General features: G+C 36.9%; 1 protein-coding gene across 1 annotated transcript in view; it reads right to left on the bottom strand.

Moving 5' to 3' along the window:
• RYR2 (ryanodine receptor 2) overlaps positions 1-27,627 on the bottom strand; it is a 772,975-nt gene that overhangs the window by 408,653 nt on the left and 336,695 nt on the right. The window contains exons 5-9 of the mRNA XM_059899659.1: positions 21,622-21,636; positions 14,737-14,811; positions 11,578-11,656; positions 8,151-8,263; positions 520-619 (exon numbers count right to left, since the gene is read on the bottom strand). Of these exons, the coding sequence (XP_059755642.1) occupies positions 520-619; positions 8,151-8,263; positions 11,578-11,656; positions 14,737-14,811; positions 21,622-21,636 (382 nt within the window). The remainder of the gene's footprint in view (positions 1-519; positions 620-8,150; positions 8,264-11,577; positions 11,657-14,736; positions 14,812-21,621; positions 21,637-27,627) is intronic.

The raw sequence follows: 27,627 nt of genomic DNA, 5'->3' as shown, positions 1-27,627 counted from the left end.
AGTCCCACAGTTAGTGGCGTTCCCACTATTATACGTGACCTCAGCCTCATAAAACCCTCCACTGAACATGCAAGCCTGGATAGGCTCAGATTTGAACTTACATAAGTGAGAACAACCAGAACACACAGATATTTCCTGGGAAAACCCTGATGTACAAGCACTGCTGTGATCCAGTTCTAAGTCACGCACCCTGGAAGATGAGAAATCTTGACAGTAGCCTAACTAAGCAATACCCTGAGGCCAAAACACTGGAGAAAATAACCCCTAGAAAGCTAGCATGTAAAACACACACAAAAATAAGCTAAAGCTGATGATAGCATAAAAATAAGAGGAGATAAACCTTAACACAAACTTCACTTTTAAATAGCAATTCAAATGAGTTTCTTAAATGTCATGTATCTGCATTACAGAATATTTTGACACAAACAGCTCTAATTAATTTACTCGTTATCACAAACCCAAAGATGACTGTCAACTCTGCATCAGGGACCAGCCCCCTAATGGAAGTGGAGTTCTTACCTTGGGCTGCTTCACTTCCTGAGCTGATTGGGGCCACGCTCCAGAGGGTCTGCTGGAAAGCGGCGTCCACGTGCAAGCTGCCGTTGCCATAAGACAAGTGCTGCATTAGAAGCAAAAGAAGGCATCACTACAGGCTCTGGATAAGTCTCAACATGGAAGTGCTTCTGGCAACTCAAATTGAACGCTGCCAACATGGGACTGTCCACAGAGAGCCTCTGTTGCAATCCCGTCACTCAAAAAATGAAGAGACTAGTAGGAAAAAAATTAGAGTTTATATTTGACTTTAGGTATTTTTCAGCTTCCTTCTAAGAGTTACTACTTAAGCCACTAATCCGAAAACACAAATAAAATAAATTTGTGAAAACAGACGATTTGTTTTAAAGGCTTATTGATGAGCAAATTTGTACAGATAGTAGGCCCTTACCATTAAAATTATAATTAAGTTTTTACATATCACACTGTGACAGTGTGTTGACAGTGACGTAGGTTAAACCTACTGGACTAATGTGTTAGTTTCATGGGGTCCTTTAGGAACTTTTATCTACAATCTGATGTAATAGCCATTAGATGGCAATATTTCCTAATAGGCATCAAAAACCAAGACAATACATGTCCTTCAAAATGCAGACATTACAAATTTCAGATGTTCCTTCTTAAGTCAAATGTATTAAAAGAACATCATATTTCACATCTTTGAGAGCCATAATTGATGAGTTCTGAAATGATAAGTAAAGAAAAACAGAATTATGAGTACAGACAAAAGACTTGCTTATTTCACTAACTATTACCTGGCTGCTGCTAGAATTTCAAACATGCAAAGAACAACCACCTTTTTTCTTGGAGTCATCTGAGTAAACATCACCAATATTCCTATAATGTTCCTGCAACACTTTCCAATGCTGATGACAGCCTAAGCTCTTAAAGACTTCAACTGTACTAGAACTTTCCCAGATATCTGACCTTCCTAGTTAGACAAACAGCAGTCAACAGCATACAGAGTCACTCTGGTATGTGCCACAAGCCTTTCAACATCCAAAGGTCTCTTCTGCCTAAATATACTAATCTCAAGTCACCAGCAAAGGTAGGCATTTCGTTTTCTTTCTCTTAAAAACAAAACCCAAGAAATTTGTGACATTTGACATATATGTAATTATCTTATCAGCAATTTTCCAATCAATAAGATTAAAAGTGGATGCATCAGATTTAGCAATAACCTGTTGTCTGTCTTTTTACAACCTCCTTTCTACCTGGACCTGTCTGTCATTCTTATGCAAAAATCCAGCTAAGATGTCTTTAGCTGGATGAATTAATTTCTTCCCTAATATATTAAAATTCTTTAACTATTTACAAATAAATCATATGCCATCTGCTTCCACAAACAAGAAAAGTGTATTTTCCTTCATAAGCCTCATCACAATGTGATCATTTAGTGTATTTTTCATTCTTCCTCTTGTAAGCTATCTGACACAGGCTCACAACTGTATCCCTAGCATCTAGCAGGGTTACTCAATAAAGAAGTATGTGCAGAAGTGAACCAAACCTTTAAAATCAAAGTAGCGTAAACTTTAAAAAAATATGCTAAGTTAGTCCATAAATGTTCCTATTTCAATGACCTGAGCCAAAATAACAGCACATACACACCAAAAATAAAAAAAAAAAAGAAACCTGTAAAACCATATAGATTTTATCAAACCATCAGAAGACGATTCAAAATATCAATGCTTATATTTTTACTTTTGAATTCAAGTGAAAGCTCATGCCACATTACGATAGATTTGTTCATTCATCCTTGTTCACTGAATATACTATGTGTAAAGCATTGTGCTAAACATTAATAGAACACATTCTCCACCATGAGGGTGCTCGTAAGCTAGAAAGGAAAGTAAAATATACCCACAAAATGCTGTGAGTCAGTGTTTTGAAAATGTTAGCTGAATTGTAATCAAAGTGCTACCGGAACTGACAGAAAAGAACACTTGGACCAGCCTAACTGGAACAGAGTTCATTGTCCTGGGCCTTGAGGACAGGTGGTATTTCCACAGCAGAGATAGGGTTCCATGTGGGATGAGGCATTTGAAGAGCCAGTAAGATCATCTGGCCTGAGCCTCACATTTATATACTTAGAGATGCTGCCTCCAAAAGTCTGTACATACACTGAATTTGGGTAAGTGTATTAATAATGTTAATGCACTAAGCGTAAATGTTTTTTAAAATACCAACACTTTTATAAACTAGTTTGGAGATTTTCATTCTTAATACACCAGAAACCTCGTAATTGGAAGTGGCCTGGGCTTTTTTGGTGCTGTAGGCTCTAAGAAGGGAAATGGTACCCAAAGGGGCAGAGATACGGGAACATACAGCACAGCAGAGAGTTTCATCTTTGGGGCTTACAGCATATACTTAGAAAGAGAGTGAGAGATAGGCCTGCAGACAAAGCAGGTGTCAGATCAAGGACCTTACGGGCAATAAGGAGCTACTGCAGTGAAAAAACAATGCGGGGGGGAGGACGAAAATGTAGTCTTCAAATCATATCTAAGCCTAAAGGTACACAATAAATATAACCATAAAAAAAGGAAAATTTCAGTCTGTTGGAGAAAGTAAAAAAAAATGTCTTTAAGATCATATTATACCATTTAAAGTTACCTAAATCATGTCCACTCTTCTCAAGAAAATATTCTCTAGGCATAACTACTTTGGATGCTTCTATTTAATTTTGCCACTTAAGCAACAAAGGGAAATCTGAGTAAGAACCACACAGGCTTGTGATATTAAATATTCAGAATGCAGTAACAATTTCAGTTACTGACACTAAGATGGGTTATCCTTAAAGCCAGAACAGATGTTGTCAGAGGTTGAAAGCAAAGTTGGCCTTAGGCTGAAATATGTAACTGCTCTAAAATTTACACACCCACCAGGAGCACTGCAGGTGCTTTGGGGAGTGATCTGCTCTCTCCTATCACCTTGATTCTCATGTGAGTGACTCTCAAGTTCTCATGGACACACAAATCATCTGAGGATCTTGTCCAAAAAAGGCAAATTTGAATTCAGGAGGTGTGAAGGGGGGCCAACCAAGGCCACTGGTTCAAGAAGCGTATTTTGAGTAACAAGGCTTTATATGATAGAAGCACGAAATCTCAGGAATAGAAAAGATATTATAAATCACCTCCCAAGAGTTCTCAACCTGGACTCCACTTTGATACTTTTAGTTCCCTTTGTAATCCAGTGTATATATTTTATGCATTTTAAAAGATAATGAAACAAAGAGTCAGTAAGCTTTCTCTGGGTGTCCAAAAGGTCCAAGGCACAAGAATTCCTAAGAATATCTGAATTCAACCCTTATCTGATGCATTTATTCACTCATTTATTTCTCTCTTATTAAGTGTCAGGCACTTGGCCCTGGTGATGCAACACACTAGAAAAATGATCCTCCAGTGACAGGGAACACAAGTAAACAAGATATATCACCCCTCAGACTTCACTTTTTTATTCTGAGAAAAAAACGAGGGACACAGAATAGATGCTCTTTCCAAATGGAACAGTCTATGATTCCATCACCTGAGCCATGGAGAGAAAAAAAAAAAGCCTCAAAGTAAATAAATAAAAAATAAATTGGTTGATACGATGAAGAGCTTGAAAATATTTATGATAACTGTCTTTTTAGCTATCAATATTTTTAAGCAACTTGAGGGAGTTCAGTAACTTACTATGCAATCAGAACACCTAGCACTTATTGGAAATTCAGAGGTGGGTATGAGACAAGGAAATTTTTATGAGCCCTAGAATAGCTTTCTTTTAAGCATTTTTCATCACTTTCTAGATTGTGGGGTTCTGCTTTTCCTAATTTACTTTTAGACAGTTGCTTGGTAATGTTTTCATGGATTTAAAAAATCTGTCTGCTACTGTATAGCACAGGGAACTCTACTCAATACTCTGTAATAACTTATATGGGAAAAGAATCTAAAAAAGAGTGGATATATGTATATGTATAACTGATTCACTATGCTATACACCTGAAACTAACACAACATTGTAAAATTAACTATACTCCAATAAAAATTTTTTGAAAATCTGTCCGTTTCTATAGGTGACAGAGAAAATTATTCAAAAATCAATGTTTCAAATGAGAGCAATCCAATCCATGGGTTGAAAACTCTTGCGCATACCATGGTGATTTTTATATCTTTCTAACACAAGTAAAAATTATTTTGCGTGCTTTACCTAATTTTGTTTAGTTTGAAAGAGATTCACAGTAATACCTATTTGACCATATTTCCTCTCTTTTAAATTGTATCTTTCTCTTATATTTAAGCTGCTTTGATAAAGCCTCCTTTAAAAGAAAAAAAATGAGTCGTTCCAATGGGTCAAAGGAAGTTTTCTTCCCCTTAGATATTCCTGAAAAGAGGATTAGAATATCATTTCATATTAGAATATGAAACAGCAAGATTAGAAAAGACATCATTTGGATGAGTGGCTTACAACCTTTTCTGGAGATAAAACCCTTTATTGCTGAGAAATCATGTACAAGGTTCATCACATAAAGCAGAAAAGGGTCGAGCATCCTAGGTGGAGCCTGGGCTTCCGGAGCCCAGTACCGTCCACAGGACACCTCCGCAGAGGACAGAGTGAAAATCAATCCTTCAATCCGTTTTAATCAATTTAGCATCCCAATAGTTGTCAGCTTGATTAGAGCAGCAAACGCACAATTAGATAGTTCAACCGTAGCTTAACCAGCACTGTTCGTGAAGAAAAATTAGATCAAAGGCCAATAGACACTAACAAATGAAAAGTTACAAAGTCAATGACAGGACATGTTTATTTTTAGTAGTTAGTTTTTTTTTTTTTTTTTAGTACTTAGTTTTAACGGATGTGTTTTCAGCCATATTTCTTATTTATTTTAACCATATCAGCATCTTCTCAGAATATGAATCTGGCTTTCACATGATAGCCCTTTATTTAAAATCAACTGTAACTGTCTCTTCACTTCTCACTTCCCAACTTTCTCCTCTTCTGGTTAAATATCTACAGTTCTTAATAGGCACAAATCTCCCGGGTAAATAGTGATAGCAACTCACTAAGCAATTTTTATATGTGCCATTCATAGAGCTAAGAGTCTTGTCTGGATTGAGCATTCAATCCTCTTAATATCCCTGTGAACTAGGCTATTACCCCCATACTGCAGATGAAGAAACTGAGGGTTTGAAGAGGTTATATGATTGGCCCAGGCTCATGCTTAGCAGGCTCTGTACCAATAAACAAGTGTGTGTATATATATATATGACCAATTTTCAGTTATTCAGCTTCAGTACGAGGATTATTCCAGCTGCCGCTGTTTAGTCCAATGTCTTTTACTGCCTCGCTTTTTGCCCTTTCACTTCCTCCAGATCCTTCTCACTAAGTACCATGTAGGTCCTTGAATCCGTGAACATAATACTGTACATTCTCACTACTAATTACTCACAGTGGAAATGTGAGGTAATAATTAACTATCCCTACACCCATAGAAACATCCTTCAGCATCTCTAACCTAAACCCTAACACTTAGTTACTGTCTTACGATACTCTCCTACAGTTCCATGGGTTTGGTTTGTTTTTTTCCACTATTTTTTTTGAGGGTGGAAACCATGTGTAATCTGTCCTTGGTCATTCCTGTGGTTTCTACTATATGCTAGGTCTATACACATGATCACTAAACTCACTGACTTCGTCATCAAATCAAAGTGAAATTTTAACAGTCTGGTTGGCCAACTATCTGGAGCTCTATATAAAAGGTTTTCAGAAAAGGAACTTAAATAAGTTGGCTAAAATGTAGCTTGAAAATTATCTGTGAATGTAATTAATCATGAGGTTTACTTATTTCCCAAAGTAACAGAAGGGGAACCTCAGGCATTACAATTACTGCCATTGTTTGTATAGTGTTCTTTAATTCAAAGCATCTTCAAAATCCATCATCTCATTGCTTCATCACAGTAACTGTGGTGCTAGGGAGAATCATCACCATTTTGCAAGTGCGGAAGCCAGAATTCAGGGAATTAAGTGACTCAGGAACTTGCTGGTAGAATTGATGCTATAAGCCCTGGCCTCAGTGAGATTCTGAATTTTCTCCTCCTTCTGTGCATAATGATACCATCCTGTCAAATAAACTCTGCTGTGTAGTGGAAAGAACAAGTGATACAGCAAAAACATGCAAAGTTATGTCCAAATCAAAATAAGATATGTGTAGAATTTATATACTAAGAAGCATGCATGAATTATTTTTATTACTGCTATTGGTTTCCAAGTAAAACTACAACTCGAAATGTCTATCTCCTGATCAAAATACATCACCTTCACATATACAGCACAGGCACACAGCAAGGGCTCAATAAATGCTTATTTGACGAGCTGACACCTTGGATTGTCCTAGAAATGTGCGTGGTGCCTGTTTCCACCTACACTGCTTAAGAGACAAGAGGAGAGAGATGCTCCAGGCCTCCCTTTGGCTCTGCACCATTAGATGCTCCATTTAATTTAATAGTTCCTGTCAGTTACACAAGGCCCTGTTTTCACCACTTCCCTGTCTTCATCATTACCTCTTCCCTCAAAGCAAGTAAAACCACACCCTTCTTCCTAGAAATGTTTCAAAATTGGAACTAATTGTGTTGGTAAGCAAAAACTGACTTGAAGCACCCCCAGACCCACCTTATTTCCACGTTCACAAAGCCCAAGGATACCACCTACTTACTTAATTCTAAATCAATTACACACAAATAATATGTTGATTTAAGGCAGTAGGAATACACTTTCTATAAACTAGCACGAGCTTAACTGCAGTGATGTTCTATTTCTGATTTTTGTTTCAATCATCATCCACTATGATGTCTGGGATATTTTTAATGTGGATATTCATGTAAAGTTTATAATACCATATTTTATATTTGTTTGCTTTCTCAACCTTAAAATAAAAAGAATATTTTCACTGACACCCTTCACACTTCCACTGATTTCAATATTCTGCAAAATTCTGCATATGATTATTCTTTAGCAAAAATATAATTTACTACAGAAGCTAAATAGATATTGGCCTCACCACAAAAGTAAAAAATACCTTCAATGATTAAGCATAAACTTCTTTCTTCAATCTGCCATTTCCAGCCCTTTCCCTCTGAAACAATGCAATGTCAGTGAGGGAATTAAACTGTTTTTTTATTTTGTTTATTTCTCCTTTCTTAGCATGACAAGTGTTTCTCACATAATAATCTGCTTTCATAAATATCAAAATAGGTAACCACAGCCTCATTAATATAGCCTTCTCATTGGGCGCAAAATAAAGTCCATGGAATTTCAAATTCCTGATTAGACTGCATTTACATGCTGTTAATAAAATAATCCAAGAACAGGCACTATCGATGTCACGAACATACATATCAAGGGCACGAGGGACGCCTGTCTAAATAATCCTGGTAAGCCACACTTCCGCACATGTCATATCATTCTTCTACTTAGGGAGTTATGTATAATTCATCAAATAGAGATACAGGCTTGTTTCTAAGCAATTTTCCTAGATAATTTGCAATTTCAGCTTTAAAAAGATCATTCTATTGACCTGTCACTTATCGTATCACCAACTACATGATCCGACTTTGCACACTTACCAAGTACCTTTCGGAGGACACACTAACTAAGATGAGGTCATCTCCAACCCGTACTTTTTCCCCTTCTGAGCGCTGCTTGGAGGCAGGATGGATGGTCCACCAACAAGCTTCACCTGCACAATGATTGAAATGTGAAACACAAAGAAATGCCTCAGTTTCAAACTCGATGTTCTTTGCCAGTGACTCCAAAATACAAGGGGGAAATGAAGTCCTCAAAATCAGTCTTCTTAAAATGAAACTGTCCTATTCACACAAACGTCAGAAATTTGAAATAGAATGCAAATTCATCTCTTAGACCATGAAAATCAAAAGAATTAGGCCAAATTAGCTTAGAGTCTAAAACAAGAGGGTATAGGTATAACTGATTCACTTTGCTGTACAGCAGAAACTAACAGAACATTGTGAATCAACTACACCCCAATAAAAATTCGAAAGAAAGGAAAGAAAGGGGAAGAAAGAAAGAGGGAGAGAGGGAGGGAGGAAGACATACTGACATGCAAAGACTCTTCTCATAGAAACTGGCTGTGACATTAGGGGAAGTTTGGTGTCTCGTTCCCCCACTAGGAATTGCTTTAAAAGGATGTTTGTTTACGCTAAGACAAGGCCAATTTCACCAGCCACGCTGATCCAACTTCGCTCCTTCCACAATCACCTGTTGTTACACTCCTCACATTGCTCTCTCCTATTAACATCTAGTTGTTTTGCCACTTGATTTGCAAAAGGATTTGGGTTTTTGTGACACGACGGTTGCATTATAACAATTTAAAAAACCTCTACTTTTTTGGGGGGTGCTGATGCAAAATACGTACAAATATTGTCCCCTAAGTTTTACTATCCTGTGCTGTGATGGTCCTGCCACCGCAGGGGGTCTTCCAGGTCCCGGCGGAGAGGGGTAAGGGACTGAATAGCACCGTGAGTATGGGGTCAGAAGGACCAAGACAACTGATGGTTGCTAGGCACTTTATTTAGAATCTACTGAATCTTATATAGACAGAAAAGGAACTCATTATTAGACAATAATCCCATGGAATTGCTTATCGTCTCAGTTCAGTCACTACCACGGAAGTCAACAAGTTTACAACAACTATCCTTGAACATTATCTTCCCTTAACCAGGCTCACACACAGCCCCCAGCCATAGGGAACAACCAGGACTCTCAGTTCCCTGAGGTCTCCTGGCTTGAGATAGCTTTGCTAATCTCTTTTACATTCCTCAGGCCTGGGAAAAAGAGTGTATTCCAAGGTAAGGGCTTTGCTTTTTCTGAGAGACATACTGTCTCCTCCAGGAGTTACCTCCGGCTAAGACTGCATGCTTCCCACACTGTGCCTTATTTTACAATATGTTGTTATTTTAAAATGTGGTAGTTTCTATTAATCTAGGAGTAAAACAGTAGAGAATCCTACAGAATTTTCTGGGATACATTATAAAAATATCTGGGTATACATAAAATCAAATAATTTCTTCTAGAACAAGTCAAGCATAAGCCTCATGAACCATATAACCACACTTCATACTTCAGTCTCATCACCTAGGATATAAACATAAGCACACAATTCTTCAATCTGTTCACAGTTCCTTTTGCAACCTTTAAGTTCTACCGCAAAATGGGAATAGTTTTAGTGATATCTGTTATCTAATAATTATCATTCTCTGTGCCCAGCTTTATTATTTCTCCATAAAACTTATTTTTTTGCTTCTTTACTAACTGCCCAATGCCAAAATGTAAACTCCATGATAGCAAAGCATTTGTATGTTTTGTTTACTGGGGTTTCCCCAGCTCCTACTAGCATTTTGTAGGCATTCAATAACAATTCATTTTGCATAAATGAGTAAATGAATCAGCAAATAACACTTCTTAAGCATACTTAACAGGCAATATGTAATCTATGCCCTGAGCTGCTTTTCTTACACAAACCATATTCTTACTTGAATGTCATGTTGCAGAATTCCTTATCTTCATCCACTCAACTCACATTTTTAGAGTTGTAGGGAGTTTTTCATTCATTCACTCAAACATTGATAAAGCACACACTATTTGTCAATCACTGCTTTAGTAGCTGGGGATACCTCAACAAATAAGGAAGAAAAAATTATCTGCTGTGTGAGTTTCATTCTGATCAAGGCAGGCACACAACAAATGATAAATATAGCAAATAGTTCAGTAATTCAGAAGAAGTAGAGACCTATGGGGAAAAGAGAGTAGCATAAGGGTGTAGGGTGAAAGACTGCCTTGTTTGGTGGGTTTCACTATTATATAATCATCTCAACGTATGAAAACAAGTTATAGACCGTGCATGTCTTTTACTTCTTTTGAGAGAGAGAATTGAAGATTATTTTTCATGTAACTATGTGCTGAAGTAAATTAATTACAATGAGAAAACTAAAAAAACTAGCCAAAATACAGAGGAATGATGGAGCCTATAGAAAATGAAATAAACATGAGAAGAATACATTTATCTTTTTGGTGTCTGGGATTCTTGGAATTTCTTGTACAAGGTGATGTGTTGGTCCATTAAAAAGTTAATTAGGTTGGTAAACAGAACTTTATTTTTATCCATTTGTTATCAGTGAAACTTTTAGAGTATGGGAAAGTATTTTAAAAAGGAGGGCATGTGTGAGCTTGATCCCACCCATAAAAGCAACAACTTAATGAGTCGGTCTATTTCCTTCCATTCTTTTTTCTAGTTGGTCTTTTGTTTATTTTTAATTTCTATTTCCTTCCATTCTTTTTTCTAGTTGGTCTTTTATTTATTTTTAATTCCAAAATTGGGCATGCTCATTGTAAAAGATAAAGCCATCAAATTGTACAGAGGTGTATAAAGAGTAAAGTTCTCAAAGCATTGAGAATAGAAACACAAATAAAGCCTATACTTTCCTATCTGGAGTCTCCAAAAGTATAAATGTGTTAATATATGTTTTTTGTTTCAAAAATCTGTAAATACATAGATATGGAGTATGATGACCTGTGGACAGGCAAATGAGGGAGGCTTTCATTTTCTAATTTTTTGTTTGAATGTTGACATTGACAATGTAACATGTGTACACTTAAAAATATTTTAAGATGAAAGCTGAAAGGTAGAAAAGATGTGCATTAATACTACTTTACAAACTAATCAGAGCACAGTAATACAGTTAACAATCAGCAGAGCATGTCAGAAGTACTGTTTTCCTACCCAACTCCAACAAAAGAATAAGGTTTGAAGTCTAGTTTGCACATCAAGCTAATTATGTGGGGATGACCCACCAGTAGAAACAATGTACATTTCCTCCTTCTATTAAAACCTTTCCTAGTCAGTCATTTGTTTTCTTCCTGAATCCGTCCCTAAGAATATTCAACCAGCGTATCTTCCATCGTGTCTCAATACGTCTCCCAATCCAAGCCCTGCCACGATCTGAGTGTGGCTTCATCACGGACCAAGGTGCTCACCTGTTGTGTCCTCTTGCAAGCCAACATCAAAGGCCAGTTTATCAGTTGAAGACCGAGAGGTGGAGAGGCAGCACAGATACTAAAAGACACAGAATCAGTAGCTGTCACTCAACATTTATTGTCCATTCCAAGTATAGTTCTGAGCACGTACACAGCCTAAATGAGGAACAATGCTGTAGAGGAAATGTGGTTTTTTCCCCCCTCACAAAAAGACTAAAGAAATATGTCCTGTCGGTAAAAGAAGACAAGTAATTGGGGATATGTCTGTACATCTCTCACTTCATCTGATATTCACGATCATAAGCAAAAGGACAACCTCATCTGTCAGTTGGAAATCCTTCTCCCAAGCAGAAATTTGAACACTATTCACTTTTATCTTCTAGTTTTGTTTTCATTTAAAAAATTTTAACTCTCTGAAATTTATCCAGAATTGAATTTCAAACGGGGTGTGTGTGCAGCCTGTCGCTTCACTGCAGTGAGGGTTTGTCACATGTATACCAATGTGTGTTTCCCTAGGAGGAATGGAACTCTCCCAACACCACCATCTCCTGATTTTCTTTCTCGCCCTCTTAAGTTTTCCTAACTATATATTCTTGGACATAAAGTTTAGGATAATTTTTCAGGGCAACTCCTCTATCCCCACCCCAACCTCAAAATCCTCATTAAGTGTTGCCAAGAATGAGAACACAAAGATGAATGTGATATGAGCTCAAGATACACTGCCATCTACACCAACCAAGCGCAGTGCCGGAAAGAACAGGAGCCCTGCAAACAGGACTCAGGGACAATGCTGGGGACTGAGCAAGCACAGACGTCCCAGAATCATGGAACAAGTAATGAGAAGCCTAGAAAACCCCTATGATGGAATAGGGTTCACCCAGCTCAGGGGATGTCTGTGAGCATAAGGAGGCAGGTGATGCACGGATTGGGGACAGATGTGCTGGCACGTTAGATGGAATTCGGCGCCATGAGGATGTAAAAAGCAACTGACCTGGAGCCTCTGTCTCTTGACTGCAAACCAGTGACTTCCAAAGTTGTAGAAACAAGGCTTCAAGGGTCCCCAAACATTCTCCTAGCTAGTCAGGAGTATGAGTCTGACCTCAAGACACGCAGCCCATGGTGGTCCCTGAGGGTTACAGACCTTAGATCTAAGCATACTAAATATCTGCCTTTATTTGAGAAAAAGTAATAGTGTTATTTATTATACTGATTTCCCAGGTAAAAACTTAGTGATCTCTATTAAAGTCTTCTGTAATATTTCTCAATAATATTACAGTACCAGGCACTGCAACTGTTAGCGTACATTCTCTCCTCTTCTAACGTTCACAGCAACTGTGAGGCACACACTGTAATTATTTCACTAAATGTTAATTAAATTCTGTAAGGGTAAAGACTTGGTCTTATTTACTACTATATCTAGCACCCAGAAAAGTATCTAGCACACAGGAGGTGCTACATAATATTTACTGACTGAATGGATAAAATTCTCAGATGCAATTACAGGCTTAAAGAAGTTCAAGAAGTTCGGCAAGGTACCCAAGGCCGTACAGCATACAGGAAAGTGAGCCTGAACCCACATCTACCAACCAAGTTCAGCCTCTTACCCATCTACTATGTATCGAGGGTACTTTTCTGAAAACTGACTCTCATATTTATTATTTTATGTGTTTTGATTGCTATTGAAAGTGGAATTCCTTCCATGAAGTTCTAATGTGTGAGTGCTATATGCAAAAAGGTTGTTTTTATGTATTTGTCTTCTATCCAGCCACTTAAAATGTTCTCCTTTATTTCCTATCTTACTAAGTCAGCCAAGATTTCCAGAACAATGTCAGACAGCATATTCTTGGGAGTTTCTTTTCTTTTAGTTTTGTCAAGAATGGATTCAGTGTTTGACAATTAAGTATGAGGTCACTGATTTGACATAAATATTTTCTTTATCATTGAGAAAATAATCATCAATGCTAAGTTTTTATGAGGAATTGGTATTTTTATTAAAAACCTGTTTCAGCACCTGTTAAGATGATCACAGTTTTTCTCATTTGACCTACTAATGTGATGTAGCACATTAACATAAATGATATTAAGTCATAATGAAAATCACATCTATACTTTTCCTCTACTTCTCTTCCTATAATTTTCAATTCCATTAACCAGATTTTTCACATCAATATTCATGATGATATTGAGGCTATACTTAAGTTTTTGCTCAGGAACAGTTTACACATTTTGGGAATTATCTCCTTCTTAAAAGAAATGATTATTTTATACTTCCAGGTATTGGACTATCATGGAGTCACTAAAATAAACTTGATGAAAAATTTAAATAACATGGATAATACTTATACTGTGATAATATGTAAAAAAAAATCTGGATATAAATTTGGTTATATAACAAGATCTCAATTATATTAAAAAAATTTTAACAATAGCAAAGATTGAAAATTTTTAAAAAGTCCCCAACAGTTTTCTCTCATTGGTGTGATCATGAAGATTTTTTTCTTCTGTAATTTCCAAATGTTACAGAATGAATATGTAGTGTTTTTATAACTTAATAAAGCTTTTAAAAGAATGGAATACTTACATATTTTATTTTATACATATTTTATATATACACACACACACACACACACATATACATAAATGAGAATGAGTAAATTGTGCCTGAGAGGAACCCAGTGGATAAGTGGATAACTGGGTGTAAGAGGAGCTGATATGGAAAAACAAAGAGAACAGCTAGTTAAGAAGGAAAAGAAGTTAGTGGAGAGTTGAAGGTGGGACTCGCAGGCAGTTTTTTATACTATTTTTCAGTAAGGATGCTTTAATTCTCTAACAAATAAACTGTTTGAAATAAAATCAGAAATGAGAACTATTTCTTACTTGACTCTTAACATCTCTCTCCTCCTAAACCTAGTCTTTCAAAAGTAAGATACGAAAAATAGAAGTTACATAATGATAGAACTGAAGGACCTTAAAGGTCCTCTAAGCTAACTGTCATCTTTAAGTGAGAAAACTAAGCAGGATATAAAGATATTAAAAAATACATACAACCAAGCTTGTTAAAGCCATCAGTGAAATGGGATTACCAAATATTTCCTGACCACATATGCACAAACGGATCAGCATGACCACAGGGGAGCTGCAGTCTACACGTGTACTCACCATGCCGCTGTAGGAATGGCGCAGCAATATGGCATGTCCGTAGAGGAGCGTTCGGTGGCCACCCCCTTGAGCGGTCTGCATAGAGCAGAGAAAGGGTCGACAAGGAAAAAAAGAAAAAAGAGTAAATTTAACTAAGTCCATAAAATGCTCTCTTGTTCTCATGGAAAAGTTTAATGGGAAAAAATAAGAGCTATTGCAGATAAGCAAAGTGCTGTGGAAAGAATGCTTAAATTGGGACAAAGCTACCAAGAAAACCTTCCCCTGTGTGTGGGGGGCTAGCAGTTGATCTAGTTCTTAAAGAATGAACTCGAGTTCAGTAAATACCATAATTTGTAATTTTTGATTCCCAGTTATTTGTTGTCTGTATTTCCCATTACACTGTGGTCTGCGTCGAGCAGAGGCTACGGTACTTTGGGCACCGTGGTATACCAGATTCCTTGCAAAATGCCCGGCACATAGTAAGGACTAAATAAATACTTCTTCAGTGAATGAGTATTCTTAAAACACAAAATTCATCAAATCATCTTCAGGCTTAAAAACCTTTCTTATCTTCCAATTGTTTATAGAAAAAGAGTCCAAATTCCTTTATATAAGATAGAGGAATGCTTCTCAAATTCTAGCATGCTTACAAATCACCTGGAGAGCTTGTTAAAACACAGAACCCTGGGCCTACCCCCAAGATTCTGATCCAGTAGGTCTGGGGTAAATACAGAGATGTTTCATTTCAAAAATTTTCCAGATGACACAGGTGCTGTTGTTTCGGGGACACATAGAGGACTTTAGTACACACATAGAGGACTTTAGTCTCAGCCCTTTCTAGCCTCGCCCCCAAATCCCTTGTGCTCCAAACAGACACACTTTCCCTGCCCTGAGCTTTCTTACTGCTCTGTCTTAGAACACGATACTCCTTCCCTCTGTAGTCTTTTCTGCCTCCTCGACTGTTTTAAACTCAGGTTAAGGGCTCCCTCTTCTATGAAGCTACAACCTGAGCTAAATTGAGAAGCCAGATGGGTTCCCCGATCCAGGTGAGTAAAGGTGTCATAGGAAACAACTCCAGGGTATTAAGAAAGAGGAAGGGACCACGGGATTGCACTGCTGGGTCGCAGAGAAACTAAACAGGAGCCATAAAATTAGATCAGGGTAACATCATGGGAGGTACAGAACATTATGCCAAGGAGGCTGCCCTTTTTTCTGTAGGAAAAAGAGGTCTTTAAGGATGACTGTGATGTTATTGACTTATACATACTCTAAGAAGTACAGGAGAAATACTTTAATATTATTATTATGCCTTTTTTACTAAAAATATATCCCCTTCCAATTGTTCCAATTTCTTAAAATAACTTTATTTACATGTTATGCTTAAAAGACTTCCAAATCATTTAAAAATAGGTATTAAAAGGTACTAAAATTATGAGAAAAAACTACCTTACAAAAAAGGAAAGTTACTTTTTCATCTCCAGAGTGAAAAAGGGAAAAATCTACTCTGCAAAATTATATTCCTCCTAAGAATGAGGCCCTGTTTAGAGAGTACTTTTATTTTCTATAATATATTTGATTTATTGTGACCAAGAACAATTTATTTACCTTGTCTGATTTGTACAGGTTTGGTAGGAGCTTACCTTTCCCTATCAGATATAAGTTCCAAAGCTACAAGATCCAGCTGAACTTTAATGACACTAGACAGTCATACCAACCAAAACAAGATGTTTTTAAATGAAGAACAAGCTTTAGATTTAACCAGAGTGCTGTTTTTTCTGTAAAGCTTTACCTGTGCATTTCATGTGTTCATATGCACATATATACATAAATGTTGAAATTGGTTAAGAGGAGATATTTTAGTATCTGAATTTTCTTTCAAAGATTTTATATAGAGAGATTTTACACAGTTGTCTATTATGGATTTAACACTACAGATTTCCTCACTACTCAAATGCTAATTTGTGTCACAAATTTAGTTTTAATACAATTCCTGTAAAAGTATGCAAATAATCCACACTAAATTAACTTTGTTACTTAAGAGAGCACTGTTAACACAAGTGAATATTTCTGTCACATGGTCTGCAGTCCTTTTCCTCTAACTTGTCATTTTAAATAATACTATTGTGATTGGCTCTGATTCAGGACAAATAAAATGTATAATTTCCACTCTTGGGCAGGTTGGATAACTTATTCAACAAACATTTATCAAAAGAATTGTGTTTGTGGGATGCATCCAAAGACGTACCTTGGCTCTTTATTTGTGCTTTCTGATTTGGTCAATCAATCATATCAATTTTCTTGTTAAATTTGGCCTGGTCCTTGCTTTAATTTAAGTGAACAAATATTTATGGACTTCCTCTGATGTAGGGAACTACCGGTACTTTAAGAGAATGGTTACACCAAACACTGGCTTAGCCACTTCCAGGGTTACTCCTTCAAGACTCTACAGCACGCTGCCTTAAGGTGGACTGAGTAATCCCCCAGGGCAATTTCAATGAGAAAAAGTTCATCACTGCTGGGTAATAACATCACAAGCAGTAGTAATTCAGTACTCTGGAACAAGGGGTCCATTTCTCCTCCGGCCACCCAAACCAGAACCTTACAAGCTCACAGTGCTATAGCCATCATAACCTTTGGGAATCCAGCCAGGACCAACTAGATAGAACCAATCAAGCTAATGGACCAACAAGCTCAAGGCTAGCCCACCCCTCAAGATCGCAGTTTGGAAAAATACCTTGGTGTTTTCTGAAGTTAACATGTTCATTGTTCCTTGGACTCTAAAACACAGGCAAAGTAAGCAGTGCTTTCCATTGCACCAGTTAAGAGAAAAAGTAGAAAGTTAAATTTTATGTAACAAATAAACCTTGTGTCCACATTCATGTCATCTATACTTTAGTCCTACTGATTCTCCAGTAAACATTACACAAAAGAAACACTTTTTTCTATTCATTCAAAAGATATTTATCGGGTATCTTCAAATACTGTATCTGAGAGGTACACTATCTGATGTCAAGGGTATTATGCATAATAAGCTCACAGCTTGTTTTCCTCTGCCTTCAAAATGAGAGTTTTCTCTAATTATTCATTCATTCAACAATTATAAACTGAATCCCATGCGTTTCCCTTCCAAAGACTTGCACACTAACAGCAAAGAAAACAGAAGTTTAAGAACTAATTCTCTCTGCATTTCTTACCACCTCCAACTACATGTCAGATTATCAGGTCTTTTTAGTAAAAGTATTACCTGCAACTTACGTGTCCTTGACATACATTTCCGAGTGTGACTTGGGCCCTACCTGTTTCTGAAAATGCAACGGTCTGTCCATCACACCCCAGCTCTCTGCTGTGATTGCCTGAGCCTGTGGTATGGTTGGTGAGCTGTCAACAGCCCTCTATGGCCCCTGTGCAGATCCTGAAGTTGGCTTCTGCAAGACTACCGTAGTCTCCCATAGGTGAAGGGGGTTTACACTAAGGGGCTATTGTTCTTTCAGGGAAAAACAACACCAACCCAAAGTAACAACTACCATTTCCAAACTCCTCCCTCTAAATATTCTGGTGTCAGAGAGCCAAGAATAATTTAATAAAAGGTAAAATTGGACTTTCTGAAAATATCAGTTAAAAAAGTTCTTTCAGTTCTGTGCGTAGGTGTGGTCCCACGACCCCTGAGATGACTGACAGGGCTAATATTAAACGACAGTGTAAAAAAGTTGAACTGGTGAACTGTAAGTGGATAAAAAAAGTTCAGAGTACGTTCAGACAAAATCTAAGCAACAAAGCTGTATGTATTCTAAACAAACCACAGTTCAATTTTTCCACAGATTATTTTAATACCAATTTGGTATTATTAGGTATTCCTATGCCTTGAGCTTTCCAGGATCTTGGCCCAAAATGTGCAGTCAGGGTACCCATATCGTAAGCAGAAGCTCTGGTGGAAATACTTCTACATTTACATTTACTTAGAATAATATGCAGTCATAAGGTATCATTTATTAATCTGTTATCCTTCTCTGTGGGGAGGGGAAAATTGGACCATTGTAGCTACCTTTGAGATATCACTGTTACAAGCTTAAAATACAACAGCAGAAAAGTGTAGTACATAAAACCAGAATAGTAATGACTAAGATCAACTCAAGAGATTTAAACATGCATAAACGTTACTGGCTATGTGTTTTTGTTGTTTGGGGTTTTTTTCCTCCTCTGTGTTTAATGAAATATGTTTGTACCACATATTTGCTTATTAATGCATCTTTAGTGTCATTGCTATTTAAAACCATTTAATTTACTAACCGTATAACATCTAAATATTATAAGGTTTTGTTTTACTAATCAATTTTTTCTGTACAAAAGTGCTATGCTAATCAACATAGGACATTTCTCATAATTCCAGGCCCTTATTATTCAGGAGGTTTTTTTTTTAAAAATAAATCAGACTCTACAGGAGAACTTCTCTATATCCCTTGATCATTATAACACACCATTTCAGAAGAAAAACAATGAAATCTTAAAAAGAGTTTACTGCTTAGGTAATACTAAGCTACACAACCAAAATTTAAAATGATAGACAACAACAAAAAGGAATTTGCCTTAGAGACCTTCTTTCATAGTGCTCAGATATTTAAGCAGAGAAGCTTTTAAGTTTACCTTCAAATACATATAGTGATACTTGGGTAATGAGTTGTTTCAGGGGGAAAAACAACAAAACAAATCTCTACGCGTAAGCCTTCACATCATCTGAAAGTGACTTTCCAACGCAAATGTGAACAGCACAAGACGGAGGAGGAGCACAGAATTGCTGGGCCTGGCATCTGGCCCACCTGAGGTCCCCGGCAGCAGGAGCCATGCAAACAGCCCTGCCATCTTCAACAGTGAATCATATAACAGGTTCAAAGGATGAGTATAATAATTAATGAGAAATCTGGCTTCAGCGCAAAATAAATACATTTGACAAATCCAGCTGACCACTGTCGAAGACAGCCACTTGGCATTAGATGGCTAACTTGTGAGGGTGTCTTTAACCAAAGGTCTCCAGAGGGAACAGACCAGGCCTAGGACAGGACTAACTGATCACTGCTCAGTGCCACCAGCAGAAATGACCACCTGCGACAAGGAAGCATCTGGCTGGTTCTAGGAGGTTCTAACGATGTGTGTCCAGGTCTGAAAACCAAAGCAAGTCACGATTGAAAAGTGAAAAAGCTGAAGAAAATGTAGCATCCTTTTCCTTGTAATTGGTTTAAATTACTATAGTTTAATGCATAGGCCCTCGCTTAGTCAAATTCTAACCTTTCCAGATGATCCAATGCAGGTATGAAAATAAGTCATTGGGTTTCTGGCCTTGCGGTTAAAAGAAGTCAGAGCTTAATTAAATTACTTCAGGTACACCACCTGGTTTAAACCAAATGGACATCATTTTTCTATTTGCATTAATTTTTATATAAATCTGCTCTCATGAAAGAGCTTGAGGTACATGCTTCAGGAACTAAGCCATTTACCGTTCTCCAAGGAACCATAGAAATGGCATAGACAAAGGATTTGAATAGGAGTGAGATGATAAAATGAGTACAGTAAATGCAGATTTAGCAAGCAAAACTGCTAATTTTTAAAAAATCAAACCCAATTTCATTATTTATTTATTTAGCCTCGCCGCGCAGCATGTAGTATCTTAGTTCCCCTACCAGGGATCGAACCTGTGCCCCCTGTGCCCCCCTGCAGAGTCTTAACCACTGGACCGCCAGGGAAGTCCCCTTCATTATTTATTAATATTTGCAAAGAGAGAACATACTCGTGTTTTCTGCGGTTGATAACATTTCCCCAACCAAATCCCTTGTTTCGTGATCTGCCTCATTGAGCAGTTCGTGTCCTTGCTTCCCAAGGTAATAACAATAGTTTCCACTGAAAAATAATGGCTGGAATCATTTGAAATTTTGGAAAATGTTTTGGGTCCTTGTTGATAGGGACTTCAAATAAGTGTTCTGCTCTGTCACCCTATCCAAACTGTCAAATTCTCAATGTTAACGAATAGGTCCATGTGTCGGTGCAACGCTCCTGGTTCAGAGTTTTGTCAAATATGAATGTAACTCCACAGAAAATGAATCCTTTGCTTCCTTTTCTTCTAAGCAACCTTTTAAATCTATATCCAGAATTTTGATTTCACACTTTTCAGAGTTTATATCTTTTGAAATGATATTCTTTTGAAATTTTTAAATATATTAAGCCTTCATTACCTGAACACAATCAATTTCTCTACACAATTTTCCTCAGTTATTAGGATAAAAATTAAATTTCATGAATGTTACATGAGAAATGTAGCAGGTATATAAAAATGAAACAAAACATTTCTACTTTTTGTCTCAAATAATGACATTCTGCTGTTCCTCTCCTTTCCCTACATGTGTCCTTCAATGAAGATGGATTTTACTCTTCTCTTTTAGTTTGTCTCTCTTAAAACCTTTTTGTTTTTCTAATTTGATTGAGGAATAAAAAGAAGTCGAATTATTTTCACATCTCCTGGAGTAAGTAGTTCACTAGGAGCTTCTTGGTGCCTCTTCTAATTTTCCAGTGTATGAATTTCCTATTGTATTCGTGCAACAGTGCATAAACACAAAACAGCCAATATAATCCCCACAGTGAAAACTCTAGATGGAGAACGACAGAAAAAAATCTGTTTCAATGGGAGAAATTCCTAATGTTGGCTAAGTAAGACTTAGTATGTCACAATAGGATCCAAAGATGTCAAATGTCAATAAATGTAAACATGGGATGTATTTACTGAAATTTAAAAGTTTTGATTTAATTTTTAAAAACTTTAAAATGTGAAGAAAAGTGCCATGAATTCAAAAATTAAACATGAGTAACCAAACAAAAAACATACAAAGTATTACATATACAGCAGATGATCCAATGCCTTACCTTCATCATGAATTTCTGTAGGGGCATAAGGAAAAGAGAGAAAATATTAAATATACATTATTTCAAAGACATTTTAAAAGATCTCATTTTTAGACTCCACCGTTCTAAATGGAGTTACATGAACAATAAACAAAAAAACATTCACTGTGTTGTCATAACAAAACTTAATATCAACTACATGCTAGAGAAAAGGTGTAGCAAGCAAAACTCTTTTTTAGAATGCTTTTACATTAGTTCTTTCTTTTCTGTGAAAACATGCTACTTGACTTTAATGCGTGATTCAATTTACAGCATATTTAAGCACCCAAAAACAGGTATAATCTTAAAATTATACTCTGACAATGCTTTAAAAATTTTTTCATCTCATCTGTTGCATAAAAATGCAGTAATATAAACAGCAACCCAACTAACTTAAGTAAAAATAGTGGATTAGAAACAGGTACGGTAGACCATCCATTAATATGCTGTGATGAGCTGCCCATATTTCATGCAAAAATGACAAAAGCAATTCCTTAGATACTACATATTGTGATATGTGAATTTCAAAGAAAAACCACAAAACTTTTCTCTTTTTCTCTTGACTCAGCCACTTCTCATGATTTACATTATAACAGCTTTTTTTCTCCTACAAAACATAATATGCACATATCTAACATAATATGTACATATCGATATATTCCTTCCTTTTTCTTTAGACCCATAAAGTTTCTTTGACTTCTTACTCCTGGGAGAGGTAAACAGATGAAAAAGAGCAAAGAAGGAAAAATGATATTATGTTTCCAAACTTAGGGCTAAATTTAGTTGTCAGGTACATGTAAGTCCTACAGAAGAAAAAATACACACATCCACATTAGTTTGAAAGAAAACAGCAAGGGAAAGTTTTCTAACATAGATGTTAAATACCACACTTGTTTCCCTGAAACATACATACATAGTAATATATGTATATTACTAACTGGCAATTCTATTATGATTGATTTTTTTCATTTTCAATATTATAATGTTAAGGAAAAACTGTAAAGAACCGTTTCATCCTCAGCTTAGAAAATACAGGCTGTGTAGTTACATTTTTGTAGCTAATATCCGTGGTAAGTGATATCAAGGAAATTTACTCCATGTTGATACTGACCCATCACACGCCTACCTGTGATCACTAGTGAAGCAGATATCACTGAGGAATTAGGGAAAATCATTTAAGCCTTAATTCAAAGAAAAACAAAAATCCAAAATTTTGCTACAGAAAATGGTTTATAATAGACACTTTCTTCATGAGATTTTTGGGTTTTTAACTGATTTAGGTTTTAGAGATTTTTCTTTCAGAAATGTCTTCAGCCTGATTTTGTCAGTTACCTAGGTTGAACTACTTTAGAATTGTAGAAAACAGAAAAAAAAAAGTCATCTAGTTACTGAGGTCTGCTCTTCATAATTTTTAGTTGTGTGTGAATACAGGATGAGCAAGTCACAGAGAAGAGTACTCTGTATACAGGATAAAATAAAATGAATACTGTAAATTAGCAAAAACTAACATGACCATCTATAGAATGAAAAAGAAGAGCAGATGTAACAGACACACATTATTTTCAAAAGACAATCAGGAACATGAAAGATTATTTGTGGCATTACTGACATTAACTTTTTGTACAAATCATCTATTGGTCCATCTATTTGGCTTATTACATTAGAAGATACTGAAAAGGGATCATTCAAGGGCAAAGACGAAGTCAAAATACATTAATATATAAAGGAAAAATATATTATTTTAATCTCAACATAAACACTGCTTAAGTATGATAAAGAGCAACAGAAAGAGAACGAAAATTAAAATCCTTTACAAGTTGGTGATGTGATAGGAAGAGAAAAGAAACTCATGCATGAAGATAAATATTGAAACAGCCTCAATTTAGGTGTAAAGCATGATCATTTTTATGCTTACAATAAGTTTAATAAAGGAAATCAATTATTTAAGAGCTAAAATTTCATTAGACAAGATAGAGAGATGGATAATTATAAAGACAGAGTCCAGGCATGGTGCTTTCTGTCTTAGAAGAAATTTGGGCATGATAATCAATTGACACAGAAACACAAAAGTGGGAAATGTTAGTTCTTTAGGGCAAAACTGCAAGTGGCAGTAATTCAGTGTCCCAGGTTTAGTTTAAGTACTTCAGAATGGACAACTCAGACGAAGCTTCAAATGTGAGCAAGAGCTGGGGACGTAAGCACCACCCCCCCCATTATGCTAGACTAACATGAAAACCAGGAAGAGAAACAGCAATCCTTATGTTCTAACTCAAACAAAGATGGCCCTGGGAATCTAATGGATGGTAAAAAGAAGTAGAATTCTTTGGTTTATAAGCATATGTCACTTGATCTAGTAGATCTGAAAGCCCTAAGGGATTTTCTTAGCATATGCAAATAATTATGAGTAGAAAAACAAATCAAATAGCAATACTTTAGTCTGAAAATTGTAATCAAACATCAGATATCAAGAGACTATATAATTATATTCCATCTGTTACTGGTACAAAGAAAGAAACAGAAATTGAGGTGATGTACAAACTTCCTCTACCATTATTTTGCCTTTCAGTTCAAACTTGGATTTTTTTCCACTGTTATTTCAGGTTTGTGAAATGACAACTGATTACAAAAATTAATTCCTCTATAAATGGACCTTTCTAAGAAGTTTTAAAAGAACCTTTGCTGAAATGTCTTCTTAAAAATTATATAGATAAGGAAATAGTAACAAAACAACAAAATAAACATTTTGGGGCTACTAAAAAAGAATTATCAAATAGGACAATCTGACAGACTAGGGCAAAATTTTGCCTCTGGAGTCCTAACATGAAGTTTCCACTGAGGCAGTGAAATGTCCTACTCTGCACACCAAATATCCATGAGATTTAAGCCTCTTTTGTCATCTTTTTTCTCCTTGTATCAAGATGCTAGGATTCTCCATAATCCTCCAGCTGGTCTTCTCTCCTTTGTGAGTGAGGATACGTGTGGTAAATTTCATTATGTTGAGAAAAGGAAAAAATATTTCACCACTAAAGACTTGGGTTTGTTGGTGGCTTTTTTAAAATTAACCATGCTACCCCAGAATTTTAGAGGGCAAAAGAAATTTAAGATTAACAATTCCAAGTTCCAAACATATATCAATATACACTATCTAATAGCATATGTGGGTATATCTTTGTGAAAAACCTCAACAATTTCTCTTATGATGAAGATATCCTATGTAAATGCTTAACTTTCTAGGACTTCCCCACTGAAAATACTCAAGACTGCACTGATTGACAGACATGTTGATGGTGGGCCCAGAAAGCATCTAAAAGAGGGTTCCGCCTTTAGCCAATGAAAAAGTAATTATACATATAATAATACAGCCCATGGCAATGCTCTTGCATTACTCATATTAATGACCATCACTGGCAGCTAGTTATATGTGCATGCTGGTATTTTTTTTTTTTAAGAATTCAGTATAATTTGGGGGCAGATTGGGAGCAACTGTTGTCTTTTTCAACCTATCAACAACTCTGTACAGATAGTGTCTAAATGGACTGTCTTTTCTCTCATGTGTAAGGGTCTGACATATACATGTATATATAATTATCCAGTTCTTCTTTAGAAGGGTAAAGGAAAATAAACAATTCTGATAAGCTACTATAAATCCTCATCTTTTATCTCTGTGACACATTTATAAATCACTGAGCTGCATGAATGCCTAAAACATGAAGTAGAAAAGCTACTGAGGGCTTTCTTCCTTTCCCACCTGTCTCTCAATCAAAAACCAACAAATTGATCTCGACGGAGAGTATGTGGATCATAATGACCTGAGGACCTATAAAGCCTGCCCTATACTCAGAGCACCACCTACCTAGAAAAAAAAAATTGTCTTTATCAGGATATAGAAGATTCTGTATATTTTTTTCAAAACCATTTCAAACATGATTGAATCTTGATAACATGAGAGCACTTCATAGACCCTCACATCATAGTAGCTGCACGAAAAAATGCATTATTAAAACTACTCTCAGTTAGAAACATTTGAAAGGATTTTGTATTTTAATAATTCCAACAGCATCAACATATGTTTTAATATGTATGAGACATCATTTGGTCTACAGACAATGCTTCATATACAACAATATGACAATGTTTTCCATCCCTTTATTGTCCCCAGCTCCATCCATGACTGCAATCCCAGGCCTCCGTGTTAGAAACCAATGCTAGAGGTTAGGGGGCTAAAGGGCTGAGGGTGGAGTAGATGGAAATAACAATTCATCACGTTTTAATCCAGAACTCACAAATGTTATTCTCTCTTGAAGTACGAAGAGCAGCATTTGATTACTCGGTGAGCTCTTGATTAAACACAAATGCCCAAAGGTGCTCAAAGAGACACTGGAAAACAGCTAGAGAGTGGAAGGAAGGGAGGAGGAGGGGGGGAGAGAGAGAGAGATTGACTGACGTGTGATGAAGTTTCCAGAATGATGCTATGAGAAAATTTATAAAGAAGCAAATCTAATTTTCAATATATTTAAGTTTTATAAGGCTTCTAAAAGTCTCAATCTGGGGTTGTCACCTGTGTTTTGTAGACAAGCAAATATAACGGGGTGTTGAAATAGGACACCTGTTTCAGAACAAGGTAATGGCAAATACTCTCATATTCCAAACCACACTGTGATACCACCCAGACAGGGACACCAAAGCAGGTGGCTGAAAATCCAACTGCTGCCCTAAGCTGGCCCCCAGCTCCAGTCTATCAGGAGAGGTTGGAGAGCAAAGAGGTGGTTTCTTAGAGAGAGGTGTTGGTTGGCTTGGAGTTCTGTTTCCCCAGAGCTTGCCCTCAGCTCAAGCCTAGAGAGGGTGGCTTCAGGGATACCTGTGTCCCAGCAGAGTAACGTTACAACTGGGAAGTGACCACACTGCCAAGAGCAAATGGGGGCCACACTAGATGGAGCCAGCCTGGGACTGTCTCCAATGCCACCAAGAGACCAGGGATGAGGAAGTAATCACCACTGATCAGCTAGAGGATGGGGCATGTGGATTCAGCAAGAGAACCCCAGCTCAGAGGTTTCCAGTGACAGAATCTCCACCAGTCACCTCCCAACTACCCAGAGAGAAAGCTGAAAACACCTGACCAGCCCGATGAATGACAGGTTCATCAAAGAAGACTTGCCTGCCAACTTTCCTCTTCTCCTTGCCAGGACATCCGGAGAGGGTCAGAAGCCGCAGGCAATGCGCAGGGTGTGTGTGTGTGTGTGTGGTGTGCGGTGTGTGTGTGTGTGTGTGTGTGAATGCGCAGGCGTGTGTGTGTGTGTGTGTGTGTGTGTGTGTGTGTGTGGAAACTGGCAGAGGGCAGTGAGATGCAGATTCCTCCCTACCCCCCGCCCCCTCCAGGCTCCTGCCGAGAGAGGCCTGAGCTGTCCCAGACCCTTAACTAGAATTAACATCAAGCATGCTCCACTACACAGGACTGGGTATTTTAATTACTGAAATGAGACTTGTGTGACTTGAAATGGCTGGGGGCCGGCGGTGTTTCATTGTCTATGAGAAAACATAGAACCCATCCTAATTTAACCCAGGGCACACAGGAGAATGAGCCCCCAGAGAACAACAAATTCTACCTGTGACAGTAGACTTTCAAACTCCTTACGGCAAGCGCATAAGATTTGACCTACACGGGTCTTCAAAGAAAGAAACAGCTCAAGTCTAAAATTTACTGAGACCTATACATATAGTGATTATCAGTTACCTAGAGCAAATCCAGCTGGTTATTTTCACTACATGATATCTCAATGAAGGTACATTTCAGCATTGATATGTCTTATCATTAACATAACAGTAATATTTTAGAACCAGAAAGGGCTAGCCCAGATTCTAATCCTATAAACAAGGAGACGAATGCCCACAAATAGCTGACATAGCTTATGAAGTGAGTCACAGAGCTAAACTGCATTACTGTCAGCTCAATGTTACCTCCAATACTTTCGCAGAACTAGAAAGCAATCT

This window comes from Balaenoptera ricei, chromosome 16, assembly GCF_028023285.1.
Source record: "Balaenoptera ricei isolate mBalRic1 chromosome 16, mBalRic1.hap2, whole genome shotgun sequence".
NCBI lineage: Eukaryota > Metazoa > Chordata > Mammalia > Artiodactyla > Balaenopteridae > Balaenoptera > Balaenoptera ricei.
The sequence above is the reverse complement of the archived record's forward strand: the minus strand, read 5'-3'. Positions and strand labels throughout refer to the sequence as shown.